Source organism: Serinus canaria, chromosome 1 (genome assembly GCF_022539315.1).
Source record: "Serinus canaria isolate serCan28SL12 chromosome 1, serCan2020, whole genome shotgun sequence".
Classification (NCBI taxonomy): domain Eukaryota; kingdom Metazoa; phylum Chordata; class Aves; order Passeriformes; family Fringillidae; genus Serinus; species Serinus canaria.
The window spans coordinates 16577619-16599353 of NC_066313.1; the positions used below are offsets into that span (position 1 = coordinate 16577619).

At 41.9% G+C, this 21735-nt stretch overlaps 1 protein-coding gene across 1 annotated transcript; it reads right to left on the reverse strand.

The window, feature by feature from the left end:
- Positions 1-1224: 1224 nt before the first annotated feature.
- Positions 1225-20669, reverse strand: ZBTB11 (zinc finger and BTB domain containing 11). Its single transcript, XM_009095502.4, has 11 exons — positions 20360-20669; positions 17157-17392; positions 16287-16518; positions 14339-15141; positions 11621-11800; positions 10884-11120; positions 10345-10489; positions 9157-9274; positions 6453-6611; positions 5810-5985; positions 1225-4454 (listed from the first exon to the last, which is right to left on the reverse strand). The coding sequence occupies exons 1-11, from the start codon at positions 20667-20669 to the stop codon at positions 3922-3924; spliced, it is 3129 nt and encodes a 1042-aa protein (XP_009093750.2). The 3' UTR covers positions 1225-3921.
- Between the last annotated feature and the right edge of the window lie 1066 nt (positions 20670-21735).

Genomic DNA, 21735 nt, shown 5'->3' on the forward strand with positions numbered 1-21735 from the left:
GCACTACTCCACATGTAAAAGCACCACTTAACTCAGCAATGCTGGGAGGCAGGGCACTTGGCCCCTGAGGGAGACAAAGCCTGCAGCTCAAAACTTTTCCATGGGGAACAACAGAAACTTCCTTTCTGCTAAGTCCTTTAAAGGTCACTCAAGACTTGTAAGGGTGCTCCCCTACAGCCCTGCACTGGACAGTGACAACAGGGACCAGGGTCTCTGACCTGCAGCAGCTGGAATTTTTCTGCAGAACAGGCCTCAGTTAAGAGCTGCTCCAGAGATGCTGGGGGCATTCCACCACAGCTGTAAGGCTGTCTCCTGAATGTTAGCATTTCTGCACTGTGCTGCAGAAATTCACGGTGCTCCCTTCAACAGCAAGGAATGACATGATTGTAACTCCCATAGAAACAAAGCGGGGCAAAAAATGATCCACGCATCACTCGGCTGCTGTGCATCTGTAATTGCATCCCTGTGGAGCAGTAGATGTTCCACAGAGGCCTACCTTACTCCTTCAGCACTCAGCCTTTTGAAACCCCCACTGTTCTTTAATTGTAGAGTTAGCTCGGTTACTTACAGAGGCTCACAGAGGAGTTAAAAAGCTCCTAGTATTCCCTTAGGGTGAATCACAGAAGATAATCAGGCTTTCTGCCACATGGGTGCTGCCCTGAAGTTCCTGTAACAGAAAAGGGAAAGGCACAGGACACTGTTCCCAGACCTGAAGGCAGCTGTACAGTGTCACTCTCCTGTCACTCAGCCAGGAGAGTGACACTGGAGGACAACCTCCACACCACAACCCTTCTCAAATATCCCTCCCAGGGCAGAGCCAAGATGGAAGTGCTTGCTGGTGCTCGCTTTGGGGTGCAGTGTTGTACATGCAAGTCAAGAGAAGTAAGGTCTGAAAGAAACCAGAATGGTTACAGCTGGATACCAGGGGCTGAGCAGATACCTCACCCACCCCGAAGACTTGCAGCCAAAGCAATTTCAGTCTCAACATACACAGTGTTTCATTAGCACTGAGCTCTTGTACAGCCAGGCTCTGACACAATTCAGGAGGGCAGTGTGTTTCCTTTCCCCATACAATGTAACTCTTTGGACCTTAAGCAAGAATTAAAAAGCAGGTGTTAATAGAACTATCCAGGCCAGCATCTGTCTGTATATGAAAAGTGAAACACTGCAGAGGAATCTGCAACACCTTTCCCCAGAGAAAAAGAAAGTTTCTTAAAAGAGCAATTCATGGCAGAGCTCAGTTTATTTGATGACAGAAATAACCATAACTTTATACATCTAACACTAAATAAAAACAGCAGAATGTACAAATCTGATTCATTATGTACAGGAATTCACTAGGAATACTTAATAAACAAACATTTCTCATTAACTTTAGTTTTAAAAAAATCAAATACCAACTGCCTATTTGCAGTCTGACTTTTGCAGGAGGGCAGTGAATGCCTTAAGTGCTGAAGTCCAAAGAAAAACATAAGGCAGCTCCACACAGATGGGAACAGCAAAGCCAAGAGTGACACTCCCTACTTACCTCACACCGTTCTGAAAAGGTAAGGCACAGCATGTTAAGAAAGGGGTGCCACAACATTCAGCTTTGACATTCCTGGCTGAGTCTTGTTTAGAAAACAACCTTTTGTAATTAGTTTGGTTGGTGGTTGTTTTTGAACAGCAGATCAATGAGTCGGTAAAAGCATTTTGACAGTGGATAAGAAGGCTCCAAAATTCAGATTCACTTTTGCTTCTTCCATAGGTTGGGCAAATAAATAAACGCACCAAAGATTAAACTAAGGTGCTGGTAATATTCTTTTTTGTAAGGTAACACACTAAATATACAAATAATGTTCTAGCACTATTTACAGCTATTTTTCCTTGAACACTTCTTCACTTTAGTAATACATAATTATTTTTAGGATACAAACATTGAAGTAAGTTTTCAAGTTTATCTAGTGCTTTTAAATCTTTTTCCATCATAATGGGAGTATTTTAATTTTAGGCAGGATGGCTATCTCCAGACTCTTTACCATACAAAAATTCAAGTTACAGCTACCAGTAATTTTTTTTAATACTCATTTTAGTTTTACTCCATTTGATAATTAGAAAATAATACAATTGTAAAGGGGTGCAGGATATATAAATAACTACATTATTTCTCTGAAATAAGACCCTGACTTTTGAAATAGGCATCTACAAATAAATTTGGATCCAAGACTCAAACATAAAAAAATTTCAACAACTGCTTATCTACAGAATTGCAATGTATAAAAAGAACAGTCCATTCTGTAGCTTAGTAGACAGACATCCAGATAGTTAAATAAGATGAAAAGTAGAAATACTAATTCAAATGAGGTGGTTACTTTGCCACAGGGTTTGCTGAGATTTTGTTCAGTGGATCTGTTTCACAGGTAGCAGAGTTATATGCATGTCACTTTATTTATGAAATTTACCCTGCAATATTACAAGTTTCTGGCTGCTCGGGTATCTTACTGCTGTCCAGGTTAGGAAACGTGATACTGCTATAGACTGAGAAGAATTTAAAGACAACAGCTCTGATTGTTCACATGCAAAGAACTTTCAGTTTCCTTGACAGACATGCTGCTTGCTTAAAAAAGCCAGCAGCAACAAAGGAACCCCCACCTTGTACAGATTAAGGTGTGCTCTGTTTGTGGTATTGAACCAGGGACATAGGAACCTGGGCCAAGCACAGCTGTCATTCACACTCACTTGCAGGAACACCCAGTAAGGATTTTTCCAATTATGTGCTGTAACACCAGCTATCAACCGGCCCTAGAAGTGTTTCTGTTAAAGCAGCAGTAATAAGCTCTTCTAGAGATTCTGGTAATTTTAAGACAATTTAATTTTTACCACATCCCAAGATTTTCGTATTTCCCTACCCTGATACTGTCATGTGTCCCGCTTGGGAATTAGCAGGGCTCCTCCTTTCAGTACAATACAAGACAACATCAATCCGTAACCACACCTGGACTTCCTTAGCTCCTGAAAAAGTGTGCCATTAGACCTTTTTCCTTTGACAGTTTCTACATCAAATGTAAAGCAAAAACAGAAGCATTCCTCATGAGGCTGCCTGCATTGGGGTCTCACATCAGTGCTGGCAACAGCTTCCAAGCAAACATGGACTAAACGTGGCTGTGCGCAGAGGCTGCAGTGCAAACTCCTCCCTCACAAAAGAAAAGGAGTTTACTTCTCTAAGTAGCCTCCCTGTTGGTGGGCTGTCCTCTGGTCAGCTGCAATTCACAACCATCTTGGAGAACCAGATCACAACCATCTTCCTCAGACTCAGCAGATCTCTGCTGTAAAAATGATTTTACAGCATTTTGCTGAACCTTGGACCAGCCACCCACACACCTGGAATTTAAGTAAATTCTTCAGAACTGGGATTCACTAACTACCAATGGTGCATTTACCAGAGAAAAAAGCTTCAGTTTTTCTGTATGCCACATGAAGCACAAGCCTACACAAAGCATTCTACCACCTCCCTTGTCTTGGGAGTAAACAGACAGCATCCAATACAGGAAATTTGCTCACAAACTTGATGAAATGCATATCAAAACAAACAAAAAAACTACCAACAGCTGTGCATTTCTAGTTTTTAGTGCAGCCTTTTAATATGTTTTTCTTTTTAATTTTTCAAAGCTACAGTATGATACTTCATGACGCAAAAAACATTATTTTAACCTTTCCGTTTTGTTTAAAGTTACAGCCAGTGTAGAAATCTTAGCTTTCAAAGCCTTGGCCCATACTGGATTATTGGTACTTTTTCCATCTAATGGTGAAGATTCTGCCGTCTCAACATTCAGTACTGAGGATTACCCATTTGAAAACAGGCATCACTGAAAGCCTCAGATAACCCATTTTACACTTGGCTCTCACAGATACAGAACCTCACCCTTCTTGCTCTCTAACACACTAAATAGACTCTGTTGTTGTTACATGAGCCACTTCTACCTCTACAGTTTCAATGGCCTGTGTCACTTCAGCCATTTTCTGTCCTTGCTGTTGTGCCAGTACGTAATTTACCACCTGCATGATGCTTTGGTCAGAAAGGGTGGAGACTGACGTGCATTCCTCAGTAGCTGCAACTGCTTCGATGGCTTCCAGCGTCTCTCCCGTCACCACCACCGTCTCGCCCTCGCCGGTGCCAAAGCTGATCTCGGTTTCTTGCTCCTGTATGTCTGAGGCTAAAATGCTGATGGCGTGTTCCACCTGCGTCCCCTGGTTGTGAAACTGCAGGGTGTCTTTCTCCAGCATGATTTTGCAGGGTATGTAGTCCCTGTGAAGCTTGGTCATGTGCTTGCGCAGGGTGCGCGCGTCGATGTAGGCCTCGTTGCACACGGGGCACACGTAGGGCCGCTCGCCCGTGTGCGTGCGCACGTGCCGCTTCAGGGAGCGCGCGTCCGCCCACGCCACGCCGCACGTCAGGCACTCGAACGGCTTCACACCTGCGGGGCAAAGCAAGCACAGGTCACAGGGCTGGCCAGGAGCAGCAGCCACAGGGGAACAGCAGTGTGGAGAACACAGCAATTCTGTGATGCCTGCCGTGTAAGAAAGAGATCCCACAGCAATTCTGTGATGCCTGCCGTGTAAGAAAGAGATCCCACAGCAATTCTGTGATGCCTGCCATGTAAGAAAGAGATCCTGTGCACTATTTCTGTGTAACAATACAACGCAAGCATAATGCATTCAGTAGTTAGGATTCTGCACAAGTGCCCAGCCCAATCCAACACTTTACATTAAAAAAGTTTTCAAGATTCCTTTTAATGTAGTTTCTTCCTCATTTTAAGTGCACAATGCTTAATGGAATTCTGATCATTTTGATGCCTTTCTGGAACCATTTCTTTACTTCACAGAATTTGTCACTTCCATTTCTAGTCACCCTTTGCTTCTGTCAATCCTTCTGGACACCTACAGCTTTACCCCTCCTCTTCACTGCATGTGTTCAAATACAGCACCTGATGTTTGTATGATCTTATTTTCCCTCATAACATCTGAGTTCTGTGGTGCTGACAGACACCATCTCACTACTGGCTTTTCCTCTGTGACAGTAACTGTAGATTTAGGCTAGGTACCAACTACAGGGCACTTCCTCTGTTTAGAAACAAACACAAAATCTCTATCTCAATAGTTAGACAGCTGTCAGATTTACTCTTAAGAGCTCTTTAAGAGGAGACATGCTCCAAATAAAAGTGGGTTTTGCCTTGGGACAGGAGAATATAGACTGCTAACACAGCTGAAAGAACCAAATACTCAAAAATCAATTCCATACTTTATATCTAAAGTAAAAATGCACATAATTCTTGAACAAATAAAATAAAATGTTTTCATATTTTACCTAAACATCATACAATTTATCACTTGTCATAATTAAGAAGTTGATAAATTTCTAACATTGATCCTTTTTATCTTTTTAAATTTAGGCCAATCATTTTCCTATCTGAAGAGCACTTTGTTAACTGTGTGCGCCTTTGAAAATGGAGAATGTTTTAGTGCATCCAATTCTTTGCCAGATTTACCCTTTTTAGTCACTTGTAAAAATGTTCCTCTTCTATTCAGGTACTGAGGACAAACTGGCACAGTCCCTGTGTGTGACTGGAGCTTTAGAAAGACCCCCAACAGCAACTTCTGGGAATCACTGACAGCAAGTTACCAAACCAGGATGCACATAAAACTGGAGAATCTGTAAAAACTCTTCCATGTCTTGCCAGACAGGACACACAGACTCAAAGAAACAACTACCCCCTTGCACATTGTGTTTTTAGGGGCTGAGGGATGTAATGATTATTTGTGTTATACAAACCTTCATGATTGTTCATGTGTCTCCTATATTCCCGGAGTTGGGTGAATTTTCTTCCACAGTGCTCGCAAACTCGTTCCAGATTTTGTTTTGCTCTTCCTTTTTTACCATGTGTGGCTTTCTTTACATGTCTTCTGTACAAAGCTTTCTCATAAAATTCTTTTCCACATACATTACACCTAAAATGTGTTAATGTGAGAAATCTGTTAAAACCATTATTGTACACTCATGTGTTTTAAGCCAAAATGCATTTTATTTACAGTAGGCAAAATTTAAGGGCAATACTGTCTTATATGGTAAATAGTTCCATAATCAGAAGTAATATTGTTGGACTGAACTACATTTCTTCTTATCCACAGCCACAAAGCTTCCACTTACCCTTCTAGAGAAGTGAGATCACTTAAGTTTCTAACTTCACTGATTGTATTTATCCTCTTATGACTTCACGTCTGAGTTCCAGCACTGTGTCCCAAGTCAGAAGCCAACCCATGCTACATAAAGCATCCTCAAATATTCAAGACCCTAATCACCATCAATCCATTGGTACTCCAAAAGTGGACTAGGCAGTGCCTTGTTGACAGGCTGTGGATCTCTATAGCCTCACTTTGATTGGTACATTTCAGTTGTTAAATTAATTTCCTCTTACCTATAAGGGTCTGTGACTGAATGAGACTTGACATGAGAATACCAGTCTTTCTTCCAGCTGTAACATTTTCCACAGAACTGACATTGAAATGGCTTCACACCTAAATGTTTATTCATATGCTGCCGAAGATCCCGAGCTTCATAGAAACTCTTGTCACACCTGTAACAGCACATGTTTTTTAGCATCCCATACAAGAAAGGCACTGATTTCAAAGGCACTAGGACCCTCTTCTTTAATAGCAACTGAAGACTGAGAACACCTACTGCATCATCAGTATTTATTTAAAACACAATCCCACTCAAAACTAGGAAAAATTAAAAAGAAGAGCAGCTTATTTGAAAGCCTGGAATAAAACTTGAGGACTTCTGAAACCCTTTTGTCTATTATTGAGTAACTATATTCTTTCTCCAGTTTTAATGGTGAATAAGCAAAGGCAAACCAACTGGGAGACATCAGGAATTTGTATTATGCCATATGAATGTATGAGGACAGTAACAGCTGCTTTTTTCCTTAACCAAAGAGGACTGACACAAAGATAACTGGAGTTTGTTGTTTTTAATGCTCAAATGTAGGGGTTTTTTTTAGAAAATAAAAAACCCCAAATCCATAATCCTGCAAGAAAGCATCTGAAAGTATCAGTACTCATTCCTTAGCTTGCTGCTCGTACACATCTTAACCCAGGCTAACTTATGGTTTTCCTTCACTTATACTTTGCCATAGTATGACTATATAGCTCCTCTTGGTATGAGAAGACTACAGAGTTTGGTCTAATCAAAAACATGGTTTCTCCCTTTGAAAGAAATTCTGCTGCTCATCTCTCTCTCTTCCTCTTGTAACAACATACAGCTGCATGACTCAAGAAAGGACAGAGGCAGAGCAATGCAAGCAAGCAAATGTGGCTGATTCAACTTCTACAGTATCAACCAATGGAATAAGGGAATCTGAAAATGAGAAAAGCTTCCATACAGCAACAAAACATTTGATATTACATTGCCTGAACAATGGGCATTCTGGAGAGAAAAAAAGCTGAATTTGCTTTTGAGGGAAAAAAAAAAAAAAAAGGTAACAGTCCTTGAGCCAACCCCCTCCTCTTACTAGGCTGGAAAGTCTCACTTCTCCAGTTCAAATGGGGCTCTCAGGGATCCTCAGTTTGAATATCCATGCAAAATAGTATCAGAAAGACCCCTCAGGGGCTTGAATGGGGTTGGCACTTAGTGCTCTTTCCCCAAGGATTGCGTATTTGGAAAAGCCATTAGAGAAGAAAAACACTCAAGCAACCACCATACACTGTCAGGCACTACTGCAGTTTAATCAAAGACATACTTCACTGCAAAACTTCCAGGAACATTTTGGGAAAATTATTCATGATCAGCTTTGCTCAACTGGGCCAGAAGCTCAGACTGAAGCCTGACAGGGAGGTTTCCATTCCAAGCCACCAAACTAAAAACAGAAATCTGCTTATTGCTTAGCGAAGCTCTCTAAACCACTGGTGACAACATGAATTATATCCTTAGTGGAGACCTTTGCTGGAGAAGCAGCAAGGATTGTGTCTGTTTTGAAGAAGCTGGGGAGTCAAAATATATTCTCTGTCAAGGTGACCTCTTGCATCCATGGCCCTACTGCCTTGAGTAAAAAATTTTTGTTTTATAAATATACTTCATCTTAAAAACTAAAATTCACTTCCATAGTATGCTTCATGAAACAGTGTCTGTGCACCCTATTAGGTCTGTTCTTTGCATTTTTAGAATTCATGCTTTTAGTATTAAAAATCACTAAATAAAAACACTGTTGACAGAACTGAAGTAAGTAGTCATAATTTAGAAAATATTATTTTTGCTAGTATGCAGCAGCAATGAGATACTTTAATCAACTCTTTAGATTATCGCTTTCTTTAAAACCTTGAGTTGCTACAGGCAATAATATAAATTGTACCACTCCTCTTAATATCTGACAGAGCTTCCCAGGGAACTCATTGTGAGCTCCAGACTGAGACATTTGTCCTTCTTCAGGGCACTTGAAAGGATCCCTATAGTTTGCTTGGTCATGGAAAAAGTATCCATGTTTTGCTAATGCACTAAGATCACACACAGTTACAGTTTCTGCTTTGCTAAAGTCCACAATGATGTCATGTAAATCATAATAAATGCCATTAATAATAAAAACAGATATCATTTATTGCAATATTTAAGTGGTCATATATGTTTTATAATCAAGAGAACTGCAACAGTCAGTGAGTCTCAGTTTGCCATGTTCCTAAACACAGCCATGTTTCAGCAAACACTGAACACAAGTGAAGGACACTGCAGACTCCACAGCTTCAAATCCAACTGAAATCCACTATCACACTACAAGAGGGCAAAACCAGGCTGAAGGCCCTTGGCCTTTAACAACCTTACACTCTTTTATCTGTCCTACAAAAAAGCTGTATACCCACACAGCTACTGATTATAGCACCAATTACAGAGCAAAGTCATTAGAGAATTGCTGCAAGAAACTAAAGCTAGGTAACAGCTTAAAGCCAAGCCTTTGCTCTCCAGCATGTATTTACAAAAAAGCATTTTTATTCTCACGCTTTCCAAGTCTTATCCCAGGCCAGTGGAACAGATTTATGCTACAACAAGGAGCTGCTTTTAATCTTGAAAATTACTAGGATCATTAATACTAAGAAAAAAAGCCCACCAAAACCACCCATCACCTGACTTACTGAGTACACTGATATCCACGAACTTCAGGCTTTGGCTGATGTTTCTTTATGTGTTTACTGAGTCCTGATGCCCTGTGGAAAGATTTTCCGCAGATGGAGCAAAGATATTTGGATTCTCCTAGCAAAAACAAAACAAAACATGTTACCAAGCCATGCCTCCATTTCTCTGGAGTGCTTTGTGAGACAGGTTTTTAATTCATATATAACTTACCTTAAGTAATCAGAGCAGTACTACAAAGTGAAGTTTGTTTAATTACAAATTTGTTTAATACACTGATGGAATTTTTAAGTGTATTTTGTATGTGCTTATGTAATAATACACAAGGGGGGAGTAGCATCTCTAAATTACTTTATTTCACGTTTTTAGACATAGGTACATTGCTGCAACTATGACTTAGTGAGGAAAAGTAAGCAGCCTAAAAACCTGCCTTCTTGTGTGAAAAAAACCACAACTGCCTGTGCTTATGTATTATGCAACTTCTTCAGAAACACAGCATTGCTTATGGACTATTGCTTATATCTTGCATTTGTGGAAAAACACCTTAAAATAAAAGGTTTTGCTCCATTTCATCAACATAGGAGTGATGACTACTGATACAAATTCCTTAATTTCAGGAACAAATTATCCTGACTATCTCTCTTGATTCTGCTCAGCCCAGAAAACCAGAAACACAGACAACCTTTACAAATTACAATTTTAAAACTCTGCTTGTATTGAATTATTATATTGCCATTTTTCACATGCTAAGATCTTTCAAGACACTAGGCTTTACAAAATGCCAGTATTAGTACAGAAAATCTTGTAAAACATATATGGGGATTCTGAGAGATTTAACTTAGCATGTTTTCCTGTAAAAGGAGAGGCTGGGAGATGAAGTGCATTAGAACATTCCAGCCTGTTGCCTATTTCTTGTTGAATTGACATGATACAGGCATTAAATACATACATAAAACCAAAGGACAGACCAACCACAATTCTCTGTTCTTGTATAGAACTTTTGCATAATAACACTAAACTATGGTTTAGCCCCAGAAAATGACCTCTATCTCAGCTGCCTGACCAGAAGAAAAAGAACAAACTACCATTTATTTTTTAAACAGTTTCTTTTGACACGGAAGAACAACATTAAAATTCAGCAGCATGAAATAGCCAAGTAAAGGAAAAGGATTCTCTTTCTCATCACTTACCTGTATGAATGCTCATGTGCTCCTGAAGACTTCTTTTTGTGACAAAAGACTTTTCACACAAGTCACACTTGAACTGTTTCTGTACTTCATGGAGAGCTAAGTGCATTTTTAATCCATGCTTATATGTAAAGGTCTTTCCACAAACCTAGAAAAATGTGTATATGGTGGAATAGGACAAATAAAACTCATTATATAATAGGTGTTTAACTTCAAACAGAACAAAACCTCCTATATTTCGTGGGAACTAGAATGGCCAAGCATGCAATTTTGCACCAGTGACAGAACTGGTCTATTAAAAAAAAAGGAACAATCAAAGGATGACATTCTTCTAGACACAAGAATATGAACTTGCACAACTCATATTCATTCTAGTTTTCTCACTCTTGGACTGCAAGCAATTTCATCATGAATGTTACACTAGTTTTCCCTACTGAAGTGACCAAGTGACCAAGATTAACAAATTTTAGGCAGAGAATCAATACCACAGTATTGGTAATAGAGAACATTACTATCTTGATTAGAGTGCAAAAGGACTTTACCTTGCATGCATGGGGCTTGACACCTGTATGTTTAAGCATATGTATTCTGAGGGAATAGAGCTTGGGCAGAGTTCTCCCACAGATGTCACACACAAACTCCCGTTTGGTTCTCCCTTTCACCGAGGACATGCCTGTCCCCTCGGCACCCGCAGCTGCGGCGCTGGCTTCCGTCTTCCGCGTGTGCCGCACCAGATGGGCCCGCAGCGAGGCACCGTACTGGAATTCTTTCTTACACAACTGGGACAGAAAATATTACAACCTTACTTTGCATGTAACACTCAGAAGATTCAAAAAAAAAACCCAGAAATAATCATGTTTTAAGTACAGTAACATGATGAGTTAAATCTATAACCCAACTCCAACAGCCATTTTGTCTGAGGTTAATGAATAGTTGTATATTTTTATTTTATGGCTGCTGACAGAACCACTGATCACTTCCCAGTGAGATTAACTTCCAGTCTAGACTAAACATAAATTTACTGGTAGGATTAAAAGCAAACCCCACGCTAGCACTGTCTTGAGCAGCAAGTCACACACTACTGTCAGGCCAAGTGGCTGCACTCCATTCTACCTCACCCCATCCAGATCAAGGCTATATCCAACTTTGAAACTGGTAGGGAAAATAAATATATATACCAAAAAAGGCAAGAAAAAATAACTACTAATATAATTACAGAATTAATTTTCATAAGGAGGAAGATTCACAGAAAAAAAAACAACCTAATCCCTCAACTTACTGGGCATTTATATTCTTTAGATCTTTCGTGTTTCAGTGTGTGCATTATAAGTGCATAGCGCCGCTGGAACACCATTCCACAGTCAGTGCATTTGTGCTGCGCTTCCACTTCGTTATTTTCCATGGTCTCTCTTTTGGGCTGTTTCATTTTTTTCCCTCTTTGAACCAGCTTCATGGCAACCTAAGTTGTAAAAACAGAACCTATTAATGAATTTTACTGCATTGTACTTTATACCTTGTCTCAAAGTCTGTATTAAAAGCTAATGATCTGTTTTTCTGTAATACCTCTTAATTTTGATCAGCTAACTTAGTTGCTTAAAAGTTACCTTGTTTCAATTAACTACAAAACTAGAGATCTCAAGGTGAGTGAAAAACCATTCTTTTTTAAAAAACATAAACTTACTATGATGATGGTCCCACAGTGACTTACCAGTTCAGGGACAATGAACTCTTCAGCCCTGAGTAACTGCCTAATTGACATCTATGGGATAGTCACAGAAGAATCAGAGTACTGCCAGTCGGGATTTCTATCAAGTTGAGAGCATTCCAGCTTTCCTAGAGATTTTTATCTAGGAATAAGGCACTAGTGGGGTTTTTTTGGTGATATTGGCAGTGCTACCTGGAGCTGATAATATCATCTTTCTTTGTAGAAACTTGCTGCCAAATTCTTTAGAAACCAAATTCTAAGTGATCAGGTTAAAATGTCTTTATCAGGTGTGTCCCCTTTGGGTTCCTGAGAATAAGGCATGGGAAGGAAGTACAAGCATCCCTATTTCTTCGTCCTGTTCTCCCAACTGTTGTAGACAGGTAGAAGAATTATAAAAGAAAGGCCTTATGAAATCAAGGCCTCACTTTGCAAAATTGCCAAAGCAGCCCTGTCACCACTTCTAAGCGCATTTATCAAGCAGTTTGCAAGTTCCCATATGAAGCCATTTTGAGAATGAGACATTTGTTAATGTAACAATCTATTCTGAGGGTGAAAACCAAATGCACCTACAATAACAAGGGATCTGTCCAATGAGAACCAGCAGAAAGAGTATGTAAACAATCCAAGAATAGAGAGATTTGATAGACAGGTAAAAAAAGAAAAGTGAAATAAAAGTTTTTGGCAAGAAAACTACTAACCAATGGGAGTCAAACATGAGGTCTATGAAACCTGTATAAAATAAGTTATGTGAATAAAGATTTGGCTTTTCCTGCATTAAGAAAACAGAGTCATGCATGACTTATTCTGACACCCAACAAGTGAGGTATCTAGCAGTTTTTGAAAACATGCTAACCCTTCCATGCCTCTGAAAACCAAGCTGAAACTCTGCAGAGAAAACTTTCTAACATATTTTTTTAAATTTTCCTATTGCTCTGAAAACTTATGCAAACTTGGCTAAATTGTGAAGCCACAAAAATAATTTTATTCAGTACATGATTAGTAAGAGCAAGGAGAATACTTGATTCCTACAAAGCATACCTCATCCCCAGTATCTCCATGCCAGGTGCAAGTACTGTAATTTAAACCAGAAGCATTTTTCCTGCAAACTCTTTTTGTTATTCTCCCAGCATCAAAATTGGGAACTCAAGAGAGTGTCTCCTTCCCAAAGCTTATATGACATCCCATGCCAGAGGGGGAGTTGAAGGATGCACAGAACACTAAAGGCTACAAAACAAGTTAGGAAAGCAGAAACCTATTCTTGACTCCAATCCTGAGCGATCATCCAAACTAATTTCTTTTTTCCATAGGTCTGTGCACTTCACCTGTCAAGGAGCTGGATTTAAAAACTGCAAAATACATTAACAGGAACTATTCCCAAAAGTAAATATTCCCCTTCCCAAAACAGAAGAAAACCATGGTGCTCTCCAACCAGCGTAAATAGGCTGCTCAAGTATTTGGATTGTGCTGTCTTTAGCATCTGGGCTTTTAAGCTGTCCATCTGTAAAAACACACTAATGCTACAGTTTCTATCTCCCAGGGTGTTGCAATGATATCGAATTATTGTCCTGTGTGTGGGACTGGTGGCTCTGGTAGGCAAAACTCTCAGGACTCCTTTGGAAATTAACAGTTCTTCAGAAGACTTGGCCAACACGCAGTGAAGTGCACTCTGTCACAAATTAAATTCATGATGCCCAGTGAGATGATTGTCAACTATCCAAAGGCACTACAAGAGGAAAGGCTCTCAAAGGGGAAAGAGTAATAGGACAGTTTCATTAAAAAAAGAAAAAAATTGTAACTGGAACTAGTTTAATTACTTAATATTTAGGATGTTCAGGTGCTAGAGTTTTTAACAAGAGTGCTCTTTGAACCTTTCTCTTCACTGACCTAATCAGAAGGTAGCAGGAATGCATTACTGTGACTCAAGACTACATCTTCAGATCTACATGGGATGTAAAATTTTTCATTCCCAATGCTGTTGTCAAGTCTGAACAAATGTAGGACTTCACTTCTCTAATAGATAAATGTATGTATCTATGACTGACATACGCATGAGTTAGCTCAGAATTAAATTCACAGATCATTAAGGATTTTGGGGAGATGATACAACTTCTGTCCAACCATAAGAAGCTGTGAGAAGATACTCAGCCTAGACTGTGGCCACTGACATTCTAAGGCCCTTCAATATGGAAGGAATACTGATGCCAAGTCAACGTTTTTGGGATTTTGTCTGCCCAACTGTCACAGTTTAGAAATTACTCTGATAACTACAAGGTCTAACGACAGACAGAATACCTGCTGCACTGCAGATTTAGGATTTGCCTTTCTATTCTGCAGCTTTTTTTCAATTCCTTTATGCAGCCTGATGTATCCCCCCTCAGTGACTGAACGCTGGCGAAGCTTGCTTTTGTAAGTATCATCCTGGCTGGAAGTGATACACTCTGGCTGGGGAATGGAGCTGCTCTGCTCATCACTCTTTTGCTTGAGTGTCTCTGAGGAGTCTTCAGATGCAGAGTCCACATGTGTTTTATCACTCTGATTTTGAACTGTCTCAGTTTCCCTTTGGCTCTGTGTGTGCATGGTTTCCACAGCTGATGGCTCGGTGCTGAGTCTGTTGTAGAGGCTGTTTGAAATGCTCTCCACCAGCTGGATCTTGATGTAATTTTCTGTTGTTTCACACCGTTCCACAGGCTTGGAAAGATCACCTGCAGTGGTCTCCAGAGGCTCTGGGTGCAGGAGGTCAGGCTGGGGTGCTGCTGCCTCCTCTGTCCCAGCAGAGGGAGGAGCTCCATTCACAGCTACTGGCACTTCACTGGCTGTGAGTTTAGGGTGCTCAACACCATCCACGGGCTGCACCTGCAGTTCAGCCTGCTCTGCTAGATTTTGTGTTGACTCTACTGTTTGAATATCTCCCTTTTGGTACACTGTAATTTGTTTCTCTTCCATCTGTTTGTGCACATTCTCACAGATTTCAAGGACCTCTGACATGAAGAGATGCCGGGCAAGCATGGCCACTTCCGCCATACTACAGAAGTCAAACGTTAATTCTGAAGTATAAGCAAATTCCAATAAAGGCAGGAAACTGGACTTGCAGAAACCTACCAGGAATAAAACAAGATATTAGAGCAAATAATGATGACCTGAAATTACCCCAAAATATCCCATGATGAATACAACAGTTCACCTTTGATACAGTTAAGCCTGAAATTTAGAGCAAAACACAATTGGAAATAACAAGCCCATCACTGGCACTCATTTAATTGTCATTTACACTACAGCTTCCTCCTCATGTAGTTTCTATGCATGGGTAAGCTCAGACAACTTTCCCAATAACTAAGTAGTTAACTTAAAAGACTTCCACAATAAAATTCTTTGAGGAATCTTTCAAGATGCTGGGAGAGCCACAATACTTTTAAAGGAGATTAATTGAACCAAAGTCTTTCTGGATCTGCTACATTCAGAAAGTACTCAGGTCTTAAGTAACAAGCGATGTGGCAGAAAAAAAAAGGAAGTAGCTATTGAAAACAATAAAAATATGGATATATAGATAGAAATCCTGAAATACAGGAATTTGGTATAACTGTCCACAGTTGCATAAATAATAAATCAAATATTTAATGTGGGGAACCTTCTGGACCATCCTATTAGAAAATTATTGTTCATGCATGCCTATTACTCATGAAGAACCAGACAGTTAATAAATGAGAAAGCAATGCAGAAGGCCTATGTTCTGTACACTACTCTTCATCACTACAAAGCTATTTTAGAATATATATTTTAGCTCTTGTCTTTTATGTACCAGGACTGAGAAAGCAGACATGTATAATTCTGCTTCACAGAAATAAGAAGAAATTTAGCATTCGTAAAGCTAAACAACTCTCCAAGCAGCTTGTCAACATCCCCACCTGATGTACTCAAGCATTTGATTTTTCTCCCTTTTTAGCATTCGTTAAATACAAATTCCTAATACAAGGAGGAAACACACCTAAGCAAGGTAAAAATCCATCACCAGCTTTTCAGAAATTTTAAGATTAAATACCACAGTCCATGGAAAATCATATTAGGCAAAATCAGAGTGATCACTTTTGCGTTATGATCCACACAAAATACTTTAAGATTAAAACAGAGAAAAAAGCAAGATAAAAATTTGGTTGTTTTCAACACTCAAAAAAGATTGAATTAAATACTGTACACCTTACTCAGGATATTATGATTTCTAGCTTTGAAACCCAAAGCAATTCACCTGACAGATCCACTACAGCTTCATGACTAGTGACAGCTCCCTTTTCAATGAAGAGCTCTCGGAAGTACGCGCTGTTGGCTGCCAAGACAGATTTGTGAGCTTTGTACTCCTCTCCTTCAATCAGCAAAGTCACATCACAGAACTGATTGGAAAGCCTCTGCTGATTCAGTTGGTTTAAGACTGACAGACAATGTTTGGAAGATGACTGCTTCACAAGGCCCTTACTGTCAACCTGTCATAAACAACATTTGAGAACTTCATTACATTTAGATTGTGCCTTTTTAAGCATTCACACTGAAACACAGAAAAGGATTATTTTCTGCAACCATACAATCAGTTCAACTCTGTAGAATATAGAGCTTAACTTTACTATTGTTTTCTTTCTTTAAGTTTCACCCTCCCTCCAAACACAAAACAGATAGGAAAAATGGGAAGACACATCCAAACAGCTCTTTGACTGTATTTTTCTATGCTACAGTCTGAAAAAGTTTAGAAATTCAAATGTCTTTATGTGCATATGAGTCTGCAATTATGACCAAGAATTTTATATATCAGTATAGCATCATTTATTAAGGAAAATATATAGAGCCCATAAGAATCTTGTATGTGATGGCAATTGTAAAATTTATGGCAAAATTGCCATTGCTTATCTTAGATTCTATATGCATAATATATACTGTGATTTTATTTCCCAGCAATGATGTCCTATAATTAATTTCATGACATATGCAAGAGTATCCCATTTCTACACATTCAATATCTTTGGCAAAATGTATAGTCGTAGATTATCACAGATGGAAAAGAAGACCACGACCAAGAACGCAGTAATAGAAAATGCAAATCTATTCAGATGTAAACAATGGTACTTACAAACACAAGCTCGTGCTTTGCTATTGGTTTCTTCTTCACAGGCTTTGGGGATGCTGCTGGGATTGATGCTGTGTTACTCAATTCATCATCTGTTTCATTACTGTCTTCATGAGATTTTGCATCCAGTCCTAGCTCCTCCAGCATTTCAGAAGGATCTGAGAGAGATCTAGAGCGGTCTAGCTTTTCCTGGCACTTGCTGCATTCTTTAATGTAATCTTTAACCTGCTTAAGAATACCTAAGAAAAATTAATGGAGCTTGATTAGGCTTCTTATCTTAATTCAATTTACTATAAACAAATAACTATGTAGAAGATTAGTTAAACATCAATAATTAATAATCAGAAATATTACATACTAACCAAGAAAAATAAAGTCAGTCACCTACACTCTCCCTCTCTGATGCAATATTACCAATTCTGATTTTCTCACACCATTGCATGACACTGCATGTCTCTACTGCTAATTTGAGATAGAACATTTAGAATGTCACTAAATCAAGCAAACCCTCCTAGAAAGTCTATTAAGGCTAAAAAAAAAAAAAAAAAAAAGGCATTTAGACATTTAGTCTCATCATCCCACATCAATGACAAATGTAATATAATCCTGTATTTAGCCCACACAAATGGCTTGTTCCTCCTGAAGAGGACAAGAATTGAAAGGCTCACTTATGAGCTTTTGCAAAATTGGGATCAACTGTGCTATTTGGAATGACACTGATATGTGCTATTAACACTGATTTAAATAAATTGCTTATGATTTTGGAATTTAAATAAATCGAATTCCCACCAGTACTTTAACCAGTGAAACCAAATACAAATGACAGGACCCAAGAAAATAGCCTGAATTTGTGTCAGAGGAGGTTTAGGTAGGATATTAGGAACAGGTTCTTCATCCAGAGGGTGGCAGGGCCCTGGAACAGGCTCCCCAAAGAAACAGTCACAGCCTGACAGAGTTCAAGAAGCGTTTGGACAGTGCCCTCAGGAATGACTCTTGTGACTTTTGGGGATGGTCCTGTGCAAGGCCAGGAGTTGTATTCAGTGATCCTTGTGGGTCCCTTCCAACTCAGCACATTCTGAAATTCTGTAAATCATTTCAGATACTCAATAGGTCCTAAGCACAGGGTCCTCTTCTGGATCCCACGGCATTTTCCATGCATGGCTTTCAATCCAAATTTGTTCACTTCACTACGACAATATAAAAGAATATACAACAGCTGGGCCTCTATGGTTTAAAATCCAGCACAGCTCAAAACTTTGCTGACACAGACTTGGACTTGCTTGCTCACACCTCTTCAGAGCATGACTTGCACTATCATTAAATACCTATCTTTGTAAGGATCAGGAAAAGAGAGACTTAAGGCAACCTAAGATATTAATGCCTATTTCGACAATTTGTACATCTCCTTGATTTCATCTGAAATAGACATGAGGTCTCTGGCCTACAAATCACATCCCTAGCACCCTTCCTGGCCCCTGAGTCAATCTCCAGCCCATGGCCTTGCAATTACAGAACACACACCAGGCTGATGTCCACCTCAGGATGACAGCTGGGCCAAAGCTGCTGTCCACAGCAGCCAGAGAGTACTGTAATGGCAGGGAAAACATTGCTTTAAGGGAGACACATGTAAGAAACATAAAACTTGAACTGAAAGCTTGGAATGAATTTTAGCACTCTCACTGTAAGAGAAGCAAGAGGATTTAGGGTGTACAAATAAAGGTGACCAATAAGATCAAAAGAATACAGAATGCCTTCTCCTGACAAACAGAAGCTACACTGAGACCCATGGAGGAAGTTTCCAGCACAGGAAGAGAGCAGATGTCAGAACAGTACAATGCTGGGCAGACAATGGGAATGCAGATAAAGGCAAGGAAACCACCATCCAGAATGGGTACATCAGCTTTGATATATCCTTTCTTCACATGAAAAGATCTTCAGGTCATTGAGATCTGGACTGGAGGGACTGGCTGCAGCTAGAGCAAAATCCCTCCAACTGAAAATAGGAAAACTAAAGCTGGAATTACAGACTTGCTGGTGGATGAAGAGGGCAGAACAAGAGAAGCAATACAGACACACACTAGGCCCATGGCAAGTGAAAAGCGGGCTATTTGTTTAATGGACACCTAGGGCTAAAAGTAGAACACCAAATCCAAAGGGAACAAGATATCAAGTAATTCCCTCAGGTAAAAGCAAGTCCCAGCTGGGAATTACTGCTGCTCAGGCACCACCATTTGTAACAGCTATGGTATCACTCAGGACCCAGCTGAGAATTAGTCTGGTCTTTTCAGACTAATCTGCTTCTCATTGCAAGAAAGAGACAAATAAAACAATGAGTGCCAGGACTGCCACCATTGGCAGCTGTAGTACCTTGACACAAACACCATCACATGCATGAATGAGGTTCAAAGCTAACCCAGGTCATATGGACTGGATTATCACCCTATCACCATGGCACAGTTGAGATGTCACTATCCTACCTGGGCTGTGTGCAGTACCTGGAGGGGACAGCTGTACTCTGTGTTTCCATATATTCAAGGTACCACCACCAGATGAGAAGCCCTGGACAATTTGCTGACCAAGACCTACCGTGTAAAGTGAGCCCTGCCTCTCTCTGGTGTGACACAATGTCACTGCCCACAGACCACGTGCTTCGAGGTGGCGTTTAAAGGCACTGGTCGCTCGGCAAGTGACAGTCCCCTCTTGGTCCCGCCAGGGAGGGCACACGGACATCCCTTCAGCAGAAGTGAGACATGTAACTCCTGGAGAGGGTACAGGAGGGCAACAAAGATGCTGAAGGGACAGAATCATCTCTTTTACAAGGAAAGGCTGAGGGAACAGCGCTTGGTTAGCCTTGAGACGAGACGACTGACAGGGGACGGCATTAACGTGTATAAATATCTAAACAGACGGGGTCGGGAGCATGGAGCAAGGTCCCGGTGGCGCCAAGCAATGACACAACAGGCAACAAGCAGAAACTAACGCACGGGAAGTTCCACGTGAACACGAGGAAAAATTGTAAAGGCGACTGTGCGCTGGCACAGGCTGCCCCGAGAGGCTGTGAGTCTCCATCGGCGGAGACACTCAAGAACCGCCGGGACGCGGTCCTGTGCCACGCGCTCTGGGATGACCCTGGGACCCACCGCGCTCCCTTCCAGCCGCGCTTCGGTGGCTCGGTGCCCAGAGGCCGCCCCCGCCCAGGCGCTCACCTCTCCACCAGTACTTCTGAGAGAGCCCCTGCCAGGTCTGCAGCCGGGTGCGGTGCGCGCCGTCGGGCGCCAGGTGCGCGGCGCGGATGAGGCGGGCGCGGCGCTCGGCCTGCAGCACCACCTCCAGCTCGGCGAAGCGCTGCTGGTCGCGCTGCCGCCGCTGGTAGTACAGGGTGCCGCCGCGCACCACGTAGCAGGCGGCGGCCTTGCGGATCTTCCGCTTGGCGTTGCCCTCCGTGCCCGGCGCATACGGCTCCCGCTCGTTCGTCAGGTACCGCAGGATGGCCAGGTAGCTCTCCTCGCTGGACATCGCGCGGCAGGAGCGCGGGAGCCGCCCCCGCGCCCGGGCTGCGGAGGAGCCTCCCGGGATAAGGGAAGGGAGATCGGGATCGGCCCGGGCCCGGCGGGAGCCGCGCCCGGGGGGGAACTGGAGTGTCGCGGCCCGCGGCGGCAGGAGGGAGGGAGAAGCTCGGGCAGCAGCGGCGGCGGAAAGACAAAATGGCTGCTGCACAAGCGGAAGTGAGGTGGGGCCGCGCGCGCGCAGGAGGGACCGGGAAGGGGCGGGGGCGCGGGGAAGGGCCCGGGGGAGCGGGGCCGCCATCTTGAAACCGGGCAGGGGAGAGCCCGGGCGCAAGGGAGGGGCCGCCATGTTGGAGCCGGGCAAAGCCCGCTGTGGAGGCGCGGCCGTGTGGGGACGCTCCCGAGGGAATCCCTGCGCAGCCCCGGCTCCGAAACCGTAGCGGCTTCCGCTCCGAACTGCCTCGGAGCTAGAGCCGCGAGGGGAGTGGCAGGGTCGTTCGTGCCCTTCGGGAGCAGCACCAGTGCGGGCGGGGCGCCGCAGCCCCGCCTCGGGGTACGGTCCGCGCTGTTGTGTTTGTAAGGGGCAAGAAAGAAAATCTGTTCGAAAAGAACTGCGCGTTTGGCTTGTCCGAGCTCTGCGCTGCTGTTACACCCCTAACAGAGACAGGCGAGGCGGGAGTCGGGGCTGCCGCGCCCAAGCGAAGCAGCAGCAGCAGCGACCCTTCCACTGCGCTCGGTACCTGCGGGACACACCTGGAGCAGGGATCCCCAAACACCGAGAGAGCGACCCGAGGGAGCAGGACCGGCCAAAGGCGCTGTTTATATAGAAAAATAGTTCTGTATTTACGTTTTCAGTTTGTTTTAATAATGGCAGTGGTGGAATACTGGAGCAGGTGGCCCTAGGAGGTTGAGGAATCTCTGTCCTCGGAGTTGTGTTCAAGACTCAGCTGGATACTAAGCAATCTCATCTAAACAGGCACATTTTGAACAAAGAGTTGGAGTGGACGTCCTCTGGAGGTCCTTTTTAACCCAAATTATTTTGTGGGTCTGTGACAAACTTAGGTACTCAATTTCTT